The 23,417-nt window shown below is 48.3% G+C and overlaps 1 protein-coding gene across 1 annotated transcript in view; it reads right to left on the bottom strand.

Annotated features, from left to right (window-relative positions):
• The window catches only part of LAMA1 (laminin subunit alpha 1), a 979,910-nt gene that overhangs the window by 609,226 nt on the left and 347,267 nt on the right, over positions 1 to 23,417 (bottom strand). The window contains exon 20 of the mRNA XM_069219856.1: positions 1,392 to 1,498. Coding sequence (XP_069075957.1) covers positions 1,392 to 1,498 — 107 coding nt within the window. The remainder of the gene's footprint in view (positions 1 to 1,391; positions 1,499 to 23,417) is intronic.

Below are 23,417 nucleotides of genomic sequence, written 5' to 3' on the forward strand. Positions count from 1 at the left end.
AGGATATTAGTATTGTAGAGCATAAATTTACTGAGTTCCTGACCACAATTCTTGCCTGATATGCTTGTGCGCTCTGCTTATGGTTGACTAATTACGGGGAGAGGAGGCATGGTGGCTGAGCATTCCCTTCTTTGCCTGCCAGCAGGCCCCCATCTTTTTCACCTCTGCATTTACCTGACAGATGCTGACCTGTCAGCAACCAAACACTATGTGGCACTTTGTTATTGAATGCTGGTCCTTTATCCATTGGTGACATATACCTTCCTAATCAACATTTTCATACTTTTTCGTAGTGCAGGACCTCAGACTCTCACCCATTTACAGTGAAAGTGGATGACAGGATTTTCAGAAAAGCAGTGCATTGGATGAAGGTCATGCAAGGGAAAGCTTTCTTTCACCTACCTTTCCCAGTGGCACTCCGTTGTATGTCAGAATACTTATAACAAAAATATAATCTAACGTAACTAACGTGGCCTTAATATCGGTTAGAGATATATCACTCCATTGGGTATATATTTTGAATTATTAACATCAATGGGGGATTATTTCTGCAAATAATATCTAGTACACCATATTTTTGTCAGATGATATTCAGGCCATGACGTTCTAGTGAACATGTACAACCCAGTTTCAGCAGGGAGCAGGTTCACCAGCAAGCACAGTCCACGTGCACGGTCAGTTGTTGATGATATTCACATATAAGCTGGAGTTGCTGTGTGATGAGTGTATCACTACCCACGAAGTTCAAATGATAGGGATAGGTTAATAGGAAATGTCCTACCATATTAGAAGGTCATAACAACCTTATAGGACTCTTGCAGCGGGCTATTATGTTCATTAATTGTCCTTCCCTCATTAAGGCTATTACCAACTGTTGGGTATTTACTCAATGAACATAAACGTAATGATGTGTACATCTGCTGTGTTATGCTATGGATGTTAAAATAGAAAATGTGCTCAGAGGAAGCACCCAGAAAGTTCTAAACACCTGAAAAAAAACACGTTCTACATAAGATGCAGAATTAGTGTTACATTGTGGAAATTCACTTTGCATGATTCAATGAAAGAGAACCAATCAAACTCACATTCATAAGTTATTTTAGTTTTGCAGGCTATTATTAAAATATTAATTATGCCTTCTTTAATGCAAATAAATTGGAACACAGTGGAGACCATATTGAAAACATGATCTACAATCAATTCTACAAATACAATACTAAAAATACATGGTTTCCCAAGCTGCTTTCCCTTCCTGAAGCTCTATTGGCTAATTAGAGAATTAACTCAAGCAAAGCAAAAACTAGAAATATTTGCAAACCTTTAATTTGCTAATGAGAAAACTACTGTAACTCTTATTTAGAGATCATAGCTCTTGTGATGATACTTCTTACCAGGCACTGATCGCATCGCTGACCCACCACGTTCGACTTGCAGTCACATCTGCCCGTCTCATGATGACAAGTACTAGAATAGGAGCTATTCATGTGACAGTCACAGGCTGTTACAGAAGAATAGAAAAATGCCTTAGTAATTTGCCACTGGAATGTCTGTAAAAGAGCTCAGTCACAAATTTTACAAAAAACGTATTCAACAGTTTTCAATTGTTTGTTAAAATACACATAACCAAGTGGTACATTTCAACTACACAAACATCACGTGTGAAACATCCACTAACTATGGGGACTTATATGAGACATTTGTGATATGAAATCAGAATGAGAATTATTCTCTTCTTTTGTAAATCTACAGTTGTATTTAGGCATCACACCAAAGGTGTTTTGAATGCATTGTCTTAGTAATAGAAACAGGCTTACATATTATGGAAAATTCAGGCCCTAGTTGTGGCTAAAATACATCTTGAGGAGGCATGAGTCAGCTCTGGCACTCATTTGAGCAGTGGCATTTTTTGTTGGAGGTGCGGCACTTTTTGAAAGTTAGAAGGGAGATATGTCTTCACCTTTCAAACATCAGGAAAAATATTTTAATAGCTTGAAATTGAAGAAAAATATGACGAAATGTGGGTATATTTGTTGTTCTTTATGCTCAAGACCGATATGTTCTTTGACTTCCCCAGGTTCTTCCACTTCCACTTTTGATGTCTAGCTTGAGAGCGCAGCTTTCTGAAAAGGTTACTGCTACAAATGCTTTAAAATAGACATGGGGTGGCCTTCCCCAAAGGAGCACTACTCACTTAGATCATGTTATTGGCTCTTTGGTGGATGATTCTGCCTCTTACTGAATGTTTTCATTGAAAGCATCAGACACTATTTTACGTCTCAAAAGTATAAAGTTTCATCATACGTTATTTTTTTTTCTCATAGATGCATTCTATAAAGAGAGCAATCGTTTTTGCTTTATTTTTTGCTGCTTTTTAAAATCTCATAGTTAGGGTGCAAAATGAATCCAAGCCAGGCATATTGGGTTTGCAAATTGTTGTTTATGTTTGTGTTATTGTTTGGGTATGTCTGTTTCTTTGGTGTTTATGTGTGATTTGATTATTGTAAGGAAATGCCTCCTTGGCATGGTTACCCCCTGACTTTTTGCCTTTGCTGATGCTAAGTTATGATTTGAAAGTGTGCTGAGGCCTGCTAACCAGGCCCCAGCACCAGTGTTCTTTCCCTAACCTGTACCTTTGTTTCCACAATTGGCACACCCTGGCATCCGGGTAAGTCCCTTGTAACTGGTACCCCTGGTACCAAGGGCCCTGATGCCAGGGAAGGTCTCTAAGGGCTGCAGCATGTCTTATGCCACCCTGGAGACCCCTCACCAAGCACAGACACACTCCTTGCCAGCTTGTGTGTGCTGGTGGGGATAAAATGACTAAGTCGACATGGCACTCCCCTCAGGGTGCCATGCCAACCTCACACTGCCTATAGGTATAGATAAGTCACCCCTCTAGCAGGCCTTACAGCTATAAGGCAGGGTGCACTATACCATAGGTGAGGGCATACGTGCATGAGCACTATGCCCCTACAGTCTCTAAGCAAAACCTTAGACATTGTAAGTGCAGGGTAGCCATAAGAGTATATGGTCTGGGAGTCTGTCATACACGAACTCCACAGCACCATAATGGCTACACTGAAAACTGTGAAGTTTGGTATCAAACTTCTCAGCACAACAAATGCACACTGATGCCAGTGTAGATTTTATTGTGAAACACACCCCAGAGGGCATCTTAGAGATGCCCCCTGAAACCATACCCGACTAACAGTGTGGGCTGACTAGTTTTAGCAGCCTGCCACACACCAGACATGTTGCTGGCCACATGGGGAGAGTGCCTTTGTCACTCTGTGGCTAGTAAAAAGCCTGTACTGGGTGGAGGTGCTAACACCTCCCCCTGCAGGAACTGTAACACCTGGCGGTGAGCTTCAAAGGCTCACCCCCTTTGTTACAGCACCCCCTCATCTTAAGATGGAGGTAAGGTGTGGTGTCGAGTTCCACCACAGTCACATCTGTGCTAGACATTTTGCTTCTAAAAGTTGGAATACTTTTTAAGAATCTACAACTGGTTCTAGAATCTAATTCAAACTTTTACAAACTTTTAAACTCTAAAAAGAAATGCTAAACAGGATCTAACACAAGGCCCTAGCAGGTCTTTTAAGAATTTAGAAAACTTTTCAAATTGCAAAAATCAATTTCTAATGACAATTTTGGAATTTGTCGTGTGATCAGGTATTGGCTGAGTAGTCCAGCAAATGCAAAGTCTTGTATCCCACCGCTGCCACCAATGTAGGAAGTTGGCTCTGTATGTGCTATTTCAAAGTAAGGAATAGCATGCACAGAGTCCAAGGGTTCCCCTTAGAGGTAAAAATAGTGGTAAAAATAGATAATACTAATGCTCTATTTTGTGGTAGTGTGGTCGAGCAGTAGGCTTATCCAAGGAGTAGTGTTAAGCATTTGTTGTACATACACATAGACAATAAATGAGGTACACACACTCAGAGACAAATCCAGCCAATAGGTTTTGTTATAGAAAAATATATTTTCTTAGTTTATTTTAAGAACCACAGGTTCAACTTCTACATGTAATATCTCATTTGAAAGGTATTGCAGGTAAGTACTTTAGGAACTTTAAATCATAAAAATTGCATGTATACTTTACGAGTTATTGACAAATAGCTGTTTTAAAAGTGGACACAGTGCAATTTTCACAGTTCCTGGGGGAGGTAAGTTTTTGTTAGTTTTACCAGGTAAGTAAGACACTTACAGGGTTCAGTTCTTGGTCCAAGGTAGCCCACCGTTGGGGGTTCAGAGCAACCCCAAAGTCACCACACCAGCAGCTCAGGGCCGGTCAGGTGCAGAGTTCAAAGTGGTGCCCAAAACACATAGGCTAGAATGGAGAGAAGGGGGTGCCCCGGTTCCGGTCTGCTTGCAGGTAAGTACCCACGTCTTCGGAGGGCAGACCAGGGGGGTTTTGTAGGGCACCGGGGGGGACACAAGCCCACACAGAAATTTCACCCTCAGCAGCGCGGGGGCGGCCGGGTGCAGTGTAGAAACAAGCGTCGGGTTCGCAATGTTAGTCTATGAGAGATCTCGGGATCTCTTCAGCGCTGCAGGCAGGCAAGGGGGGGTTCCTCGGGGAAACCTCCACTTGGGCAAGGGAGAGGGACTCCTGGGGGTCACTTCTCCAGTGAAAGTCCGGTCCTTCAGGTCCTGGGGGCTGCGGGTGCAGGGTCTCTCCCAGGCGTCGGGACTTTGGATTCAAAGAGTCGCGGTCAGGGGAAGCCTCGGGATTCCCTCTGCAGGCGGCGCTGTGAGGGCTCAGGGGGGACAGGTTTTGGTACTCACAGTATCAGAGTAGTCCGGGGGTCCCTCCTGAGGTGTTGGATCGCCACCAGCCGAGTCGGGGTCGCCGGGTGCAGTGTTGCAAGTCTCACGCTTCTTGCGGGGAGCTTGCAGGGTTCTTTCAAGGCTGCTGGAACCAAAGTTGCAGCCTTTCTTGGAGCAGGTCCGCTGTCCTCGGGAGTTTCTTGTCTTTTTGAAGCAGGGGCAGTCCTCAGAGGATGTCGAGGTCGCTGGTCCCTTTGGAAGGCGTCGCTGGAGCAGGATCTTTGGAAGGCAGGAGACAGGCCGGTGAGTTTCTGGAGCCAAGGCAGTTGTCGTCTTCTGGTCTTCCTCTGCAGGGGTTTTCAGCTAGGCAGTCCTTCTTCTTGTAGTTGCAGGAATCTAATTTTCTAGGGTTCAGGGTAGCCCTTAAATACTAAATTTAAGGGCGTGTTTAGGTCTGGGGGGTTAGTAGCCAATGGCTACTAGCCCTGAGGGTGGGTACACCCTCTTTGTGCCTCCTCCCAAGGGGAGGGGGTCACAATCCTAACCCTATTGGGGGAATCCTCCATCTGCAAGATGGAGGATTTCTAAAAGTTAGAGTCACCTCAGCTCAGGACACCTTAGGGGCTGTCCTGACTGGCCAGTGACTCCTCCTTGTTGCTTTCTTTGTTCCCTCCAGCCTTGCCGCCAAAAGTGGGGGCCGTGGCCGGAGTGGGCGGGCAACTCCACTAAGCTGGAGTGCCCTGCTGGGCTGTGACAAAGGGGTGAGCCTTTGAGGCTCACCGCCAGGTGTTACAGCTCCTGCCTGGGGGAGGTGTTAGCATCTCCACCCAGTGCAGGCTTTGTTACTGGCCTCAGAGTGACAAAGGCACTCTCCCCATGGGGCCAGCAACATGTCTCTGGTGTGGCAGGCTGCTGGAACTAGTCAGCCTACACAGACAGTCGGTTAAGTTTCAGGGGGCACCTCTAAGGTGCCCTCTGTGGTGTATTTTACAATAAAATGTACACTGGCATCAGTGTGCATTTATTGTGCTGAGAAGTTTGATACCAAACTTCCCAGTTTTCAGTGTAGCCATTATGGTGCTGTGGAGTTCGTGTTTGACAGACTCCCAGACCATATACTCTTATGGCTACCCTGCACTTACAATGTCTAAGGTTTTGTTTAGACACTGTAGGGGTACCATGCTCATGCACTGGTACCCTCACCTATGGTATAGTGCACCCTGCTTTAGGGCTGTAAGGCCTGCTAGAGGGGTGTCTTACCTATACTGCATAGGCAGTGAGAGGCTGGCATGGCACCCTGAGGGGAGTGCCATGTCGACTTACTCGTTTTGTCCTCACTAGCACACACAAGCTGGCAAGCAGTGTGTCTGTGCTGAGTGAGAGGTCTCCAGGGTGGCATAAGACATGCTGCAGCCCTTAGAGACCTTCCTTGGCATCAGGGCCCTTGGTACTAGAAGTACCAGTTACAAGGGACTTATCTGGATGCCAGGGTCGGCCAATTGTGGATACAAAAGTACAGGTTAGGGAAAGAACACTGGTGCTGGGGCCTGGTTAGCAGGCCTCAGCACACTTTCAAGTGTAAACATAGCATCAGCAAAGGCAAAAAGTCAGGGGGCAACCATGCCAAGGAGGCATTTCCTTACACCAGGGCACTCCAGCTAGTGGAGTTGCCCGCCCACTCCGGCCACGCCCCACTTTTGACGGCAAGGCCGGAGGAGATAATGAGAAAAACAAGGAGGAGTCACTGGCCAGTCAGGACAGCCCCTAAGGTGTCCTGAGCTGAGGTGACTCTGACTTTTAGAAATCCTCCATCTTGCAGATGGAGGATTCCCCCAATAGGATTAGGGATGTGCCCCCCTCCCCTCAGGGAGGAGGCACAAAGAGGGTGTAGCCACCCTCAGGGCTAGTAGCCATTGGCTACTAACCCCCAGACTTAAACACACCCCTAAATTGAGTATTTAGGGGCTCCCAGAACCCAGCAAGATAGATTCCTGCAACCAAAGATGAAGAAGGACTGCTGAGCTGAAAAACCTGCAGAGAAGACGGAGACACCAACTGCTTTGGCCCCAGCTCTACCGGCCTGTACCCCCACTTCAAAAGAATTGCTCCAGCGACGCGTTCCACAGGGTCCAGCAACCTCTGAAGCCTCAGAGGACTACCCTGCATCTAAAAAGACCAAGAACTCCTGAGGACAGCGGCTCTGCTCCAAGAAAGAAGCATCTTTGCAACAAAGAAGCAACTTTGAAAGAACACACGTTTCCCGCCGGAAGCGTGAGACTTTGCACTCTGCACCCGACGCCCCCGGCTCGACTTGTGGAGAACCAATGCTACAGGGAGGACTCCCCAGCGACTGCGAGCCCGTGAGTAGCCAGAGTTGACCCCCCTGAGCCCCCACAGCGACGCCTGCAGAGGGAATCCAGAGGCTCCCCCTGACCGCGACTGCCTGCTTCTAAGAACCCGACGCCTGGTAAGGACAATGCACCCACAGCCCCCAGGACCTGAAGGATCCGACCTCCAGTACAGGAGCGACCACCAGGTGGCCCTCTCCCTTGCCCAGGGGGTGGCTACCCCGAGGAGCCCCCCCTTTGCCTGCCTGCATCGCTGAAGAGACCCCTCGGTCTCCCATTGAACTCCATTGCAAACCTGACGACTATTTGCACACTGCACCCGGCCGCCCCCGTGCCGCTAAGGGTGTACTTTTTGTGCTGACTTGTGTGTCCCCCGGTGCCCTACAAAACCCCCCTGGTCTGCCCTCCGAAGACGTGGGTACTTACCTGCTGGCAGACTGGAACCGGGGCACCCCCTTCTCCATTGAAGCCTATGTGTTTTGGGCAACACTTTGACCTCTGCACCTGACCGACCCTGAGCTGCTGGTGTGGTAACTTTGGGGTTGCCCTGAACCCCCAACGGTGGGCTACCTTGGACCCAACTTTGAACCCTGTAGATGGTTTACTTACCTGCAAAATTAACAAACACTTACCTCCCCCAGGAACTGTTGAAAATTGCACTGTGTCCAGTTTTAAAATAGCTTATTGCCATTTGTGTGAAAACTGTATATGCTATTTTGCTAATTCAAAGTTCCTAAAGTTCCTAAGTAAAATACCTTTCATTTAAAGTATTGTTTGTAAATCTTGAACCTGTGGTTCTTAAAAAGAAAATATATTTTTCTATATAAAAACCTATTGGCCTGGAATTGTCTTTGAGTGTGTGTTCCCCATTTATTGCCTGTGTTTGTACAACAAATGCTTAACACTACCCTCTGATAAGCCGATAAGCCTACTGCTCGACCACACTACCACAAAATAGGGCATTAGAATTATCTCTTTTTGCCACTATCTTACCTCTAAGGGGAACCCTTGGACTCTGTGCATGCTATTTCTTACTTTGAAATAGTACATACAGAGCCAACTTCCTACAATTATACATTATATAACCATAATAATTGGTTACATGAAGATCAATGCATTAGGATTTAATTATTTATGTTTTATCAATATAGGATTTTTTGTTTCATGATATGAATGCATATTTTTAAAACACGCGTGTAAGGAAATGCCTCCTTGGCATGGTTGCCCCCTGACTTTTTGCCTTTGCTGATGCTATGTTTACAATTGAAAGTGTGCTGAGGCCTGCTAACCAGGCCCCAGCACCAGTGTTCTTTCCCTAACCTGTACTTTTGTATCCACAATTGGCAGACCCTGGCATCCAGATAAGTCCCTTGTAACTGGTACTTCTAGTACCAAGGGCTCTGATGCCAAGGAAGGTCTCTAAGGGCTGCAGCATGTCTTATGCCACCCTGGAGACCTCTCACTCAGCACAGACACACTGCTTGCCAGCTTGTGTGTGCTAGTGAGGACAAAACGAGTAAGTCGACATGGCACTCCCCTCAGGGTGCCATGCCAGCCTCTCACTGCCTATGCAGTATAGGTAAGACACCCCTCTAGCAGGCCTTACAGCCCTAAGGCAGGGTGCACTATACCATAGGTGAGGGTACCAGTGCATGAGCACTGTACCCCTACAGTGTCTAAGCAAAACCTTAGACATTGTAAGTGCAGGGTAGCCATAAGAGTATATGGTCTGGGAGTCTGTTTTACACGAACTCCACAGCACCATAATGGCTACACTGAAAACTGGGAAGTTTGGTATCAAACTTCTCAGCACAATAAATGCACACTGATGCCAGTGTACATTTTATTGCAAAATACATCCCAGAGGGCACCTTAGAGGTGCCCCCTGAAACTTAACCGACCATCTGTGTAGGCTGACTAGTTCCAGCAGCCTGCCACACTAGAGACATGTTGCTGGCCCCATGGGGAGAGTGCCTTTGTCACTCTGAGGCCAGTAACAAAGCCTGCACTGGGTGGAGATGCTAACACCTCCCCCAGGCAGGAGCTGTAACACCTGGCGGTGAGCCTCAAAGGCTCACCCCTTTGTCACAGCACCGCAGGACACTCCAGCTAGTGGAGTTGCCCGCCCCCTCCGGCCCCGGCCCCCACTTTTGGCGGCAAGGCCGGAGAAAATAATGAGAATAACAAGGAGGAGTCACTGGCCAGTCAGGACAGCCCCTAAGGTGTCCTGAGCTGAGGTGACTCTAACTTTTAGAAATCCTCCATCTTGCAGATGGAGGATTCCCCCAATAGGGTTAGGATTGTGACCCCCTCCCCTTGGGAGGAGGCACAAAGAGGGTGTACCCACCCTCAGGGCTAGTAGCCATTGGCTACTAACCCCCCAGACCTAAACACGCCCTTAAATTTAGTATTTAAGGGCTACCCTGAACCCTAGAAAATTAGATTCCTGCAACAACAAGAAGAAGGACTGCCTAGCTGAAAACCCCTGCAGAGGAAGACCAGAAGACAACAACTGCCTTGGCTCCAGAAACTCACCGGCCTGTCTCCTGCCTCCCAAAGAACTCTGCTCCAGCGACGCCTTCCAAAGGGACCAGCGACCTCTGCATCCTCTGAGGACTGCCCTGCTTCGACGACGACAAGAAACTCCCGAGGACAGCGGACCTGCTCCAAAAAGACTGCAACTTTGTTTCAAGAAGCAGCTTTAAAGAACCCTGCAACTCCCCGCAAGAAGCGTGAGACTTGCAACACTGCACCCGGCGACCCCGACTCGGCTGGTGGAGAACCAACACCTCAGGGAGGACCCCCGGACTACTCTACGACTGTGAGTACCAAAACCTGTCCCCCCTGAGCCCCCACAGCGCCGCCTGCAGAGGGAATCCCGAGGATTCCCCTGACCGCGACTCTCTGAAACCTAAGTCCCGACGCCTGGAAAAGACCCTGCACCCGCAGTCCCCAGGACCTGAAGGACCGGACTTTCACTGCAGAAGTGACCCCCAGGAGTCCCTCTCCCTTGCCCAAGTGGAGGTTTCCTCGAGGAAGCCCCCCCTTGCCTGCCTGCAGCGCTGAAGAGATCCCTTGATCTCTCATTGACTTACATTGCGAACCCGACGCTTGTTCTAACACTGCACCCGGCCGCCCCCGCGCCGCTGAGGGTGAAATTTCTGTGTGGGCTTGTGTCCCCCCCGGTGCCCTACAAAACCCCCCTGGTCTGCCCTCCGAAGACGCGGGTACTCACCTGCAAGCAGACCGGAACCGGGGCACCCCCTTCTCTCCATTCTAGCCTATGCGTTTTGGGCACCACTTTGAACTCTGCACCTGACCGGCCCTGAGCTGCTGGTGTGGTAACTTTGGGGTTGCTCTGAACCCCCAACGGTGGGCTACCTTGGACCAAGAACTGAACCCTGTAAGTGTCTTACTTACCTGGTAAAACTAACAAAAACTTACCTCCCCCAGGAACTGTGAAAATTGCACTGTGTCCACTTTTAAAGTAGCTATTTGTGAATAACTTGAAAAGTATACATGCAATTGAAATGATTCAAAGTTCCTAATGTACTTACCTGCAATACCTTTCAAACAAGATATTACATGTTAAATTTGAACCTGTGGTTCTTAAAATAAACTAAGAAAATATATTTTTCTATAACAAAACCTATTGGCTGGATTTGTCTCTGAGTGTGTGTACCTCATTTATTGTCTATGTGTATGTACAACAAATGCTTAACACTACTCCTTGGATAAGCCTACTGCTCGACCACACTACCACAAAATAGAGCATTAGTATTATCTATTTTTACCACTATTTTACCTCTAAGGGGAACCCTTGGACTCTGTGCATGCTATTCCTTACTTTGAAATAGCACATACAGAGCCAACTTCCTACATTGGTGGATCAGCGGTGGGGTACAAGACTTTGCATTTGCTGGACTACTCAGCCAATACCTGATCACACGACAAATTCCAAAATTGTCATTAGAAATTGATTTTTGCAATTTGAAAAGTTTTCTAAATTCTTTAAAGTCCTGCTAGGGCCTTGTGTTAGTCCCTGTTAGCATTTCTTTTAGAGTTTAAAAGTTTGTAAAAGTTTGAATTAGATTCTAGAACCAGTTTTAGATTCTTAAAAAGTATTCCAACTTTTAGAAGCAAAATGTCTAGCACAGATGTGACTGTGGTGGAACTCGACACCACACCTTACCTCCATCTACAGATGAGAGAGCTAAGGTCACTCTGTAAACTAAAGAAAATAGCAATGGGCCCCAAACCTACCAAAGTACAGCTCCAGGAGCTTTTGGCAGAGTTTGAAAAGGCCAATCCCTCTGAGGATGGCAACTCAGAGGATGAAGATAGTGACTTGGAGGGAAATTCCCCCCCTCCAGTCCTACTTAGGGAGAGCAGGGCTTCTCAAGCCCTGACTCCACAAATAATAGTCAGAGATGCTGGTTCCCTCACAGGAGGGACCAACAACTCTGAAATCACTGAGGATAACTCCAGTGAAGAGGACATCCAGTTAGCCAGGATGGCCAAAAGATTGGCTTTGGAAAGACAGATCCTAGCCATAGAGAGGGAAAGACAAGAGATGGGCCTAGGACCCATCAATGGTGGCAGCAACATAAATAGGGTCAGAGATTCTCCTGACATGTTGAAAATCCCTAAAGGGATTGTAACTAAATATGAAGATGGTGATGACATCACCAAATGGTTCACAGCTTTTGAGAGGGCTTGTGTAACCAGAAAAGTGAACAAATCTCACTGGGGTGCTCTCCTTTGGGAAATGTTCACAGGAAAGTGTAGGGATAGACTCCTCACACTCTCTGGAAAAGATGCAGAATCTTATGACCTCATGAAGGGTACCCTGATTGAGGGCTTTGGATTCTCCACTGAGGAGTATAGGATTAGATTCAGGGGGGCTCAAAAATCCTCGAGCCAGACCTGGGTTGACTTTGTAGACTACTCAGTAAAAACACTAGATGGTTGGATTCAAGGCAGTGGTGTAAGTAATTATGATGGGCTGTACAATTTATTTGTGAAAGAACACCTGTTAAGTAATTGTTTCAATGATAAACTGCATCAGCATCTGGTAGACCTAGGACCAATTTCTCCCCAAGAATTGGGAAAGAAGGCGGACCATTGGGTCAAGACAAGGGTGTCCAAAACTTCCACAGGGGGTGACCAAAAGAAAGGGGTCACAAAACCTCCCCAGGGGAAAGGTGGTGAGACAGCCAAAAATAAAAATAGTAAAGAGTCTTCTACAGGCCCCCAAAAACCTGCACAGGAGGGTGGGCCCAGAGCCTCTTCACAAAACAATCCTGGGTACAAGGGTAAAAACTTTGATCCCAAAAAGGCCTGGTGTCGAAACTGTAGTCAGTCTGGACACCAAACTGGAGACAAGGCCTGTCCCAAGAAAAGTTCCACTCCAAACTCCAATCCAGGTAACACTGGAATGGCTAGTCTCCAAGTGGGATCAACAGTGTGCCCAGAGCAAATCAGGGTCCACACTGAAGCTACTCTAGTCTCTGAGGGTGGGGTGGATTTAGCCACACTAGCTGCCTGGCCTCCTAACATGCAAAAATACAGGCAGCAGCTCTTTATTAATGGGACAAGTGTAGAGGGCCTGAGGGATACAGGTGCCAGTGTCACCATGGTGACAGAGAAACTGGTTTCCCCTGGCCAATACCTGACTGGAAAAACTTATACAGTCACCAACGCTGACAATCAGACTAAAGCATATCCCATGGCAATGGTAACTTTAGAATGGGGAGGGGTCAATGGCCTGAAACAGGTGGTGGTCTCCTCAAACATCCCAGTAGACTGTCTGCTTGGAAATGACCTGGAGTCCTCAGCATGGGCTGAGGTAGAACTAAAAACCCATGCAGCCATGCTGGGTATCTCTGAACTGGTGTGTGTAAAAACAAGACCACAATGCAAGGCACAGGGTGAAAAAGTAGAGCTGGAGTCTGGAAAAATGGCCCAGCCTACCAAGAGAAAAGGAAAGTCAGTTGGGAAACCAACTGCAACACAGTCAGAAAAAGAGAACCTCTCTTCTCAGGAAGAAGTTCTGCCCTCTGAGGGGACTGAGCCTTTGGAGCTTGAACCTTATCAGGTTGAGCTCTTGGGCCCAGGGGGACCCTCAAGGGAAGAGCTGTGTAAGGGACAAGAAACCTGTCCCTCTCTTGAAGGCCTTAGGCAGCAAGCTGCTGAAGAATCCAAGGGCAAGAAAAATGGAACACATAGGGTCTATTGGGAAGATGGACTCCTGTACACTGAGGCCAGAGACCCCAAACCTGGTGCCACTAGGAGAGTGGTAGTGCCTCAGTCGTTCAGAGAGTTGATTCTGACCTTAGCCCATGATATTCCCCTTGCTGGGCATTTGGGACAAACCAAGACGTGGGAGAGGTTAGTCAACCACTTCTACTGGCCCAATATGTCCCAGAAGGTTAAGGAGTTTTGCCTCTCCTGCCCCACCTGTCAATCCAGTGGTAAGACAGGTGGGCACCCAAAGGCCCCCCTCATTCCACTTCCAGTGGTGGGGGTCCCCTTTGAAAGAGTGGTTGTGGACATAGTTGGTCCACTGGAAACTCCCACAGCCTCAGGAAATATGTACATCCTAGTAGTAGTGGATCATGCTACTAGGTATCCTGAAGCTATTCCCCTTAGGTCGACTACTGCCCCTGCAGTAGCCAAGGCCCTCATTGGTATCTTTACCAGAGTGGGTTTCCCTAAGGAGGTGGTGTCTGACAGAGTTACCAACTTCATGTCAGCATACCTAAAACACATGTGGAATGAGTGTGGAGTGACTTACAAATTCACTACACCATACCATCCACAAACTAATGGCTTAGTTGAGAGATTCAACAAGACATTAAAAGGCATGATCATGGGGCTCCCAGAAAAACTCAAAAGGAGATGGGATGTCCTCTTGCCATGTCTGCTTTTTGCTTACAGAGAGGTGCCACAGAAGGGAGTAGGATTCTCACCCTTTGAACTTCTGTTTGGTCACCCTGTAAGGGGACCACTTGCTCTTGTTAAAGAAGGCTGGGAGAGACCTCTTCATGAGCCTAAACAAGACATAGTGGACTATGTACTTGGCCTTCGCTCTAGAATGGCAGAGTACATGGAAAAGGCAACCAAAAACCTTGAGGCCAGCCAACAGCTCCAGAAGTTTTGGTATGACCAAAAGGCTGCAATGGTTGAGTTCCAACCAGGGCAGAAAGTCTGGGTTCTGGAGCCTGTGGCTCCCAGGGCACTCCAGGACAAATGGAGTGGCCCTTACCCAGTGCTAGAAAGGAAGAGTCAGGTCACCTACCTGGTGGACCTGGGCACAAGCAGGAGCCCCAAGAGGGTGATCCATGTGAACCGCCTTAAGCTCTTCCATGACAGGGCTGATGTAAATCTGTTGATGGTAACAGATGAGGATCAGGAGGCAGAGAGTGAACCTCTCCCTGATCTTCTGTCATCAGACCCAAAAGATGGCTCAGTAGATGGAGTGATCTACTCAGACACCCTCTCTGGCCAACAGCAAGCTGATTGTAGGAGAGTCCTACAACAGTTTCCTGAACTCTTCTCCCTAACCCCTGGTCAGACACACCTGTGTACCCATGATGTGGACACAGGAGACAGCATGCCTGTCAAAAACAAAATTTTTAGACAGTCTGACTATGTTAAGGAAAGCATCAAGGTGGAAGTCCACAAGATGCTGGAATTGGGAGTAATTGAGCGCTCTGACAGCCCCTGGGCTAGCCCAGTGGTCTTAGTCCCCAAACCTCACACCAAAGATGGAAAGAAAGAGATGAGGTTTTGTGTGGACTACAGAGGGCTCAACTCTGTCACCAAGACAGATGCTCATCCAGTTCCTAGAGCTGATGAGCTCATAGACAAATTAGGTGCTACCAAATTCTTAAGTACCTTTGACTTGACAGCAGGGTACTGGCAAATAAAAATGGCACCTGGAGCAAAAGAGAAAACAGCATTCTCCACACCTGATGGGCATTATCAGTTTACTGTTATGCCCTTTGGTTTAAAGAATGCCCCTGCCACCTTCCAAAGGTTGGTGAATCAAGTCCTTGCTGGCTTGGAGTCCTTTAGCACAGCTTATCTTGATGATATTGCTGTCTTTAGCTCCACCTGTCAGGATCACCTGGTCCACCTGAAGAAGGTTTTGAAGGCTCTGCAATCTGCAGGCCTCTCTATCAAGGCATCCAAATGCCAGATAGGGCAGGGAACTGTGGTTTACTTGGGCCACCTTGTAGGTGGAGGCCAAGTTCAGCCACTCCAACCCAAGATCCAGACTATTCTGGACTGGGTAGCTCCAAAAACCCAGACTCAAGTCAGGGCATTCCTTGGCTTGACTGGGTATTACAGGAGGTTTGTGAAGGGATATGGATCCATTGTGACAGCCCTCACTGAACTCACCTCCAAGAAAATGCCCAAGAAAGTGAACTGGACTGTGGAATGCCAACAGGCCTTTGACACCCTGAAACAAGCAATGTGCTCAGCACCAGTTCTAAAAGCTCCAGATTATTCTAAGCAGTTCATTGTGCAGACAGATGCCTCTGAACATGGGATAGGGGCAGTTTTGTCCCAAACAAATGATGATGGCCTTGACCAGCCTGTTGCTTTCATTAGCAGGAGGTTACTCCCCAGGGAGCAGCGTTGGAGTGCCATTGAGAGGGAGGCCTTTGCTGTGGTTTGGTCCCTGAAGAAGCTGAGACCATACCTCTTTGGGACTCACTTCCTAGTTCAAACTGACCACAGACCTCTCAAATGGCTGATGCAAATGAAAGGTGAAAATCCTAAACTGCTGAGGTGGTCCATCTCCCTACAGGGAATGGACTTTATAGTGGAACACAGACCTGGGACTGCCCATGCCAATGCAGATGGCCTTTCCAGGTTCTTCCACTTAGAAAATGAAGACTCTCTTGGGAAAGGTTAGTCTCATCCTCTTTCGTTTGGGGGGGGGGTTGTGTAAGGAAATGCCTCCTTGGCATGGTTGCCCCCTGACTTTTTGCCTTTGCTGATGCTATGTTTACAATTGAAAGTGTGCTGAGGCCTGCTAACCAGGCCCCAGCACCAGTGTTCTTTCCCTAACCTGTACTTTTGTATCCACAATTGGCAGACCCTGGCATCCAGATAAGTCCCTTGTAACTGGTACTTCTAGTACCAAGGGCTCTGATGCCAAGGAAGGTCTCTAAGGGCTGCAGCATGTCTTATGCCACCCTGGAGACCTCTCACTCAGCACAGACACACTGCTTGCCAGCTTGTGTGTGCTAGTGAGGACAAAACGAGTAAGTCGACATGGCACTCCCCTCAGGGTGCTATGCCAGCCTCTCACTGCCTATGCAGTATAGGTAAGACACCCCTCTAGCAGGCCTTACAGCCCTAAGGCAGGGTGCACTATACCATAGGTGAGGGTACCAGTGCATGAGCACTGTACCCCTACAGTGTCTAAGCAAAACCTTAGACATTGTAAGTGCAGGGTAGCCATAAGAGTATATGGTCTGGGAGTCTGTTTTACACGAACTCCACAGCACCATAATGGCTACACTGAAAACTGGGAAGTTTGGTATCAAACTTCTCAGCACAATAAATGCACACTGATGCCAGTGTACATTTTATTGCAAAATACACCCCAGAGGGCACCTTAGAGGTGCCCCCTGAAACTTAACCGACCATCTGTGTAGGCTGACTAGTTCCAGCAGCCTGCCACACTAGAGACATGTTGCTGGCCCCATGGGGAGAGTGCCTTTGTCACTCTGAGGCCAGTAACAAAGCCTGCACTGGGTGGAGATGCTAACACCTCCCCCAGGCAGGAGCTGTAACACCTGGCGGTGAGCCTCAAAGGCTCACCCCTTTGTCACAGCACCGCAGGACACTCCAGCTAGTAGAGTTGCCCGCCCCCTCCGGCCCCGGCCCTCACTTTTGGCGGCAAGGCCGGAGAAAATAATGAGAATAACAAGGAGGAGTCACTGGCCAGTCAGGACAGCCCCTAAGGTGTCCTGAGCTGAGGTGACTAACTTTTAGAAATCCTCCATCTTGCAGATGGAGGATTCCCCCAATAGGGTTAGGATTGTGACCCCCTCCCCTTGGGAGGAGGCACAAAGAGGGTGTACCCACCCTCAGGGCTAGTAGCCATTGGCTACTAACCCCCCAGACCTAAACACGCCCTTAAATTTAGTATTTAAGGGCTACCCTGAACCCTAGAAAATTAGATTCCTGCAACAACAAGAAGAAGGACTGCCTAGCTGAAAACCCCTGCAGAGGAAGACCAGAAGACAACAACTGCCTTGGCTCCAGAAACTCACCGGCCTGTCTCCTGCCTTCCAAAGAACTCTGCTCCAGCGACGCCTTCCAAAGGGACCAGCGACCTCTGCATCCTCTGAGGACTGCCCTGCTTCGACGACGACAAGAAACTCCTGAGGACAGCGGACCTGCTCTAAAAAGACTGCAACTTTGTTTCAAGAAGCAGCTTTAAAGAACCCTGCAACTCCCCGCAAGAAGCGTGAGACTTGCAACACTGCACCCGGCGACCCCGACTCGGCTGGTGGAGAACCAACACCTCAGGGAGGACCCCCGGACTACTCTACGACTGTGAGTACCAAAACCTGTCCCCCCTGAGCCCCCACAGCGCCGCCTGCAGAGGGAATCCCGAGGCTTCCCCTGACCGCGACTCTCTGAAACCTAAGTCCCGACGCCTGGAAAAGACCCTGCACCCGCAGTCCCCAGGACCTGAAGGACCGGACTTTCACTGCAGAAGTGACCCCCAGGAGTCCCTCTCCCTTGCCCAAGTGGAGGTTTCCCCGAGGAAGCCCCCCCTTGCCTGCCTGCAGCGCTGAAGAGATCCCTTGATCTCTCATTGACTTACATTGCGAACCCGACGCTTGTTCTAACACTGCACCCGGCCGCCCCCGCGCCGCTGAGGGTGAAATTTCTGTGTGGGCTTGTGTCCCCCCCGGTGCCCTACAAAACCCCCCTGGTCTGCCCTCCGAAGACGCGGGTACTCACCTGCAAGCAGACCGGAACCGGGGCACCCCCTTCTCTCCATTCTAGCCTATGCGTTTTGGGCACCACTTTGAACTCTGCACCTGACCGGCCCTGAGCTGCTGGTGTGGTAACTTTGGGGTTGCTCTGAACCCCCAACGGTGGGCTACCTTGGACCAAGAACTGAACCCTGTAAGTGTCTTACTTACCTGGTAAAACTAACAAAAACTTACCTCCCCCAGGAACTGTGAAAATTGCACTGTGTCCACTTTTAAAACAGCTATTCGTGAATAACTTGAAAGGTATACATGCAATTGAAATGATTCAAAGTTCCTAATGTACTTACCTGCAATACCTTTCAAACAAGATATTACATGTTAAATTTGAACCTGTGGTTCTTAAAATAAACTAAGAAAATATATTTTTCTATAACAAAACCTATTGGCTGGATTTGTCTCTGAGTGTGTGTACCTCATTTATTGTCTATGTGTATGTACAACAAATGCTTAACACTACTCCTTGGATAAGCCTACTGCTCGACCACACTACCACAAAATAGAGCATTAGTATTATCTATTTTTACCACTATTTTACCTCTAAGGGGAACCCTTGGACTCTGTGCATGCTATTCCTTACTTTGAAATAGCACATACAGAGCCAACTTCCTACATTGGTGGATCAGCGGTGGGGTACAAGACTTTGCATTTGCTGGACTACTCAGCCAATACCTGATCACACGACAAATTCCAAAATTGTCATTAGAAATTGATTTTTGCAATTTGAAAAGTTTTCTAAATTCTTTAAAGTCCTGCTAGGGCCTTGTGTTAGTCCCTGTTAGCATTTCTTTTAGAGTTTAAAAGTTTGTAAAAGTTTGAATTAGATTCTAGAACCAGTTTTAGTTTCTTAAAAAGTATTCCAACTTTTAGAAGCAAAATGTCTAGCACAGATGTGACTGTGGTGGAACTCGACACCACACCTTACCTCCATCTACAGATGAGAGAGCTAAGGTCACTCTGTAAACTAAAGAAAATAGCAATGGGCCCCAAACCTACCAAAGTACAGCTCCAGGAGCTTTTGGCAGAGTTTGAAAAGGCCAATCCCTCTGAGGATGGCAACTCAGAGGATGAAGATAGTGACTTGGAGGGAAATTCCCCCCCTCCAGTCCTACTTAGGGAGAGCAGGGCTTCTCAAGCCCTGACTCCACAAATAATAGTCAGAGATGCTGGTTCCCTCACAGGAGGGACCAACAACTCTGAAATCACTGAGGATAACTCCAGTGAAGAGGACATCCAGTTAGCCAGGATGGCCAAAAGATTGGCTTTGGAAAGACAGATCCTAGCCATAGAGAGGGAAAGACAAGAGATGGGCCTAGGACCCATCAATGGTGGCAGCAACATAAATAGGGTCAGAGATTCTCCTGACATGTTGAAAATCCCTAAAGGGATTGTAACTAAATATGAAGATGGTGATGACATCACCAAATGGTTCACAGCTTTTGAGAGGGCTTGTGTAACCAGAAAAGTGAACAAATCTCACTGGGGTGCTCTCCTTTGGGAAATGTTCACAGGAAAGTGTAGGGATAGACTCCTCACACTCTCTGGAAAAGATGCAGAATCTTATGACCTCATGAAGGGTACCCTGATTGAGGGCTTTGGATTCTCCACTGAGGAGTATAGGATTAGATTCAGGGGGGCTCAAAAATCCTCGAGCCAGACCTGGGTTGACTTTGTAGACTACTCAGTAAAAACACTAGATGGTTGGATTCAAGGCAGTGGTGTAAGTAATTATGATGGGCTGTACAATTTATTTGTGAAAGAACACCTGTTAAGTAATTGTTTCAATGATAAACTGCATCAGCATCTGGTAGACCTAGGACCAATTTCTCCCCAAGAATTGGGAAAGAAGGCGGACCATTGGGTCAAGACAAGGGTGTCCAAAACTTCCACAGGGGGTGACCAAAAGAAAGGGGTCACAAAACCTCCCCAGGGGAAAGGTGGTGAGACAGCCAAAAATAAAAATAGTAAAGAGTCTTCTACAGGCCCCCAAAAACCTGCACAGGAGGGTGGGCCCAGAGCCTCTTCACAAAACAATCCTGGGTACAAGGGTAAAAACTTTGATCCCAAAAAGGCCTGGTGTCGAAACTGTAGTCAGTCTGGACACCAAACTGGAGACAAGGCCTGTCCCAAGAAAAGTTCCACTCCAAACTCCAATCCAGGTAACACTGGAATGGCTAGTCTCCAAGTGGGATCAACAGTGTGCCCAGAGCAAATCAGGGTCCACATTGAAGCTACTCTAGTCTCTGAGGGTGGGGTGGATTTAGCCACACTAGCTGCCTGGCCTCCTAACATGCAAAAATACAGGCAGCAGCTCTTTATTAATGGGACAAGTGTAGAGGGCCTGAGGGATACAGGTGCCAGTGTCACCATGGTGACAGAGAAACTGGTTTCCCCTGGCCAATACCTGACTGGAAAAACGTATACAGTCACCAACGCTGACAATCAGACTAAAGCACATCCCATGGCAATGGTAACTTTAGAATGGGGAGGGGTCAATGGCCTGAAACAGGTGGTGGTCTCCTCAAACATCCCAGTAGACTGTCTGCTTGGAAATGACCTGGAGTCCTCAGCATGGGCTGAGGTAGAACTAAAAACGCATGCAGCCATGCTGGGTATCCCTGAACTGGTGTGTGTAAAAACAAGAGCACAATGCAAGGCACAGGGTGAAAAAGTAGAGCTGGAGTCTGGAAAAATGGCCCAGCCTACCAAGAGAAAAGGAAAGTCAGTTGGGAAACCAACTGCAACACAGTCAGAAAAAGAGAACCTCTCTTCTCAGGAAGAAGTTCTGCCCTCTGAGGGAACTGAGCCTTTGGAGCTTGAACCTTATCAGGTTGAGCTCTTGGGCCCAGGGGGACCCTCAAGGGAAGAGCTGTGTAAGGGACAAGAAACCTGTCCCTCTCTTGAAGGCCTTAGGCAGCAAGCTGCTGAAGAGTCCAAGGGCAAGAAAAATGGAACACATAGGGTCTATTGGGAAGATGGACTCCTGTACACTGAGGCCAGAGACCCCAAACCTGGTGCCACTAGGAGAGTGGTAGTGCCTCAGTCGTTCAGAGAGTTTATTCTGACCTTAGCCCATGATATTCCCCTTGCTGGGCATTTGGGACAAACCAAGACGTGGGAGAGGTTAGTCAACCACTTCTACTGGCCCAATATGTCCCAGAAGGTTAAGGAGTTTTGCCTCTCCTGCCCCACCTGTCAATCCAGTGGTAAGACAGGTGGGCACCCAAAGGCCCCCCTCATTCCACTTCCAGTGGTGGGGGTCCCCTTTGAAAGAGTGGGTGTGGACATAGTTGGTCCACTGGAACCTCCCACAGCCTCAGGAAATATGTACATCCTAGTAGTAGTGGATCATTGTAGGAAGTTGGCTCTGTATGTGCTATTTCAAAGTAAGGAATAGCATGCACAGAGTCCAAGGGTTCCCCTTAGAGGTAAAATAGTGGTAAAAATAGATAATACTAATGCTCTATTTTGTGGTAGTGTGGTCGAGCAGTAGGCTTATCCAAGGAGTAGTGTTAAGCATTTGTTGTACATACACATAGACAATAAATGAGGTACACACACTCAGAGACAAATCCAGCCAATAGGTTTTTATATAGAAAAATATCTTTTCTTAGTTTATTTTAAGAACCACAGGTTCAAATTCTACATGTAATATCTCATTTGAAAGGTATTGCAGGTAAGTACTTTAGGAACTTTAAATCATAAAAATTGCATGTATACTTTACGAGTTATTGACAAATAGCTGTTTTAAAAGTGGACACAGTGCAATTTTCACAGTTCCTAGGGGAGGTAAGTATTTGTTAGGTTAACCAGGTAAGTAAGACACTTACAGGGCTTAGTTCTTGGTCCAAGGTAGCCCACCGTTGGGGGTTCAGAGCAACCCCAAAGTCACCACACCAGCAGCTCAGGGCCGGTCAGGTGCAGAGTTCAAAGTGGTGCCCAAAACACATAGGCTAGCATGGAGAGAAGGGGGTGCCCCGGTTCCTGTCTGCTTGCAGGTAAGTACCCGCGTCTTCGGAGGGCAGACCAGGGGGGTTTTGTAGGGCACCGGGGGGGACACAAGTCCACACAGAAATTTCACCCTCAGCAGCGCGGGGGCGGCCGGGTGCAGTGTAGAAACAAGCGTCGGGTTTGTAATGGAAGTCAATGGGAGATCTAGGGATCTCTTCAGCGCTGCAGGCAGGCAAGGGGGGGGTTCCTCGGGGAAACCTCCACTTGGTCAAGGGAGAGGGACTCCTGGGGGTCACTCCTCCAGTGAAAGTCCGGTCCTTCAGGTCCTGGGGGCTGCGGGTGCAGGGTCTCTCCCAGGTGTCGGGACTTAGGATTCAAAGAGTCGCGGTCAGGGGAAGCCTCGGGATTCCCTCTGCAGGCGGCGCTGTGGGGGCTCAGGGGGGACAGGTTTTTGTACTCACAGTCTTAGAGTAGTCCTGGGGTCCCTCCTGAGGTGTTGGATCGCCACCAGCCGAGTCGGGGTCGCCGGGTGCAGTGTTGCAAGTCTCACGCTTCTTGCGGGGAGCTTGCAGGGTTCTTTAAAGCTGCTGGAAACAAAGTTGCAGCTTTTCTTGGAGCAGGTCCGCTGTCCTCGGGAGTTTCTTGTCTTTTCGAAGCAGGGGCAGTCCTCAGAGGATGTCGAGGTCGCTGGTCCCTTTGGAAGGCGTCGCTGGAGCAGGATCTTTGGAAGGCAGGAGACAGGCCGGTGAGTTTCTGGAGCCAAGGCAGTTGTCGTCTTCTGGTCTTCCTCTGCAGGGGTTTTCAGCTAGGCAGTCCTTCTTCTTGTAGTTGCAGGAATCTAATTTTCTAGGGTTCAGGGTAGCCCTTAAATACTAAATTTAAGGGCGTGTTTAGGTCTGGGGGGTTAGTAGCCAATGGCTACTAGCCCTGAGGGTGGGTACACCCTCTTTGTGCCTCCTCCCAAGGGGAGGGGGTCACAATCCTAAACCCATTGGGGGAATCCTCCATCTGCAAGATGGAGGATTTCTAAAAGTTAGAGTCACCTCAGCTCAGGACACCTTAGGGGCTGTCCTGACTGGCCAGTGACTCCTCCTTGTTATTCTCATTATTTTCTCCGGCCTTGCCGCCAAAAGTGGGGCCTGGCCGGAGGGGGCGGGCAACTCCACTAGCTGGAGTGTCCTGCTGGGTTGGCACAAAGGAGGTGAGCCTTTGAGGCTCACCGCCAGGTGTGACAATTCCTGCCTGGGAGAGGTGTTAGCATCTCCACCCAGTGCAGGCTTTGTTACTGGCCTCAGAGTGACAAAGGCACTCTCCCCATGGG

This window comes from Pleurodeles waltl, chromosome 2_2, assembly GCF_031143425.1.
Source record: "Pleurodeles waltl isolate 20211129_DDA chromosome 2_2, aPleWal1.hap1.20221129, whole genome shotgun sequence".
NCBI lineage: Eukaryota > Metazoa > Chordata > Amphibia > Caudata > Salamandridae > Pleurodeles > Pleurodeles waltl.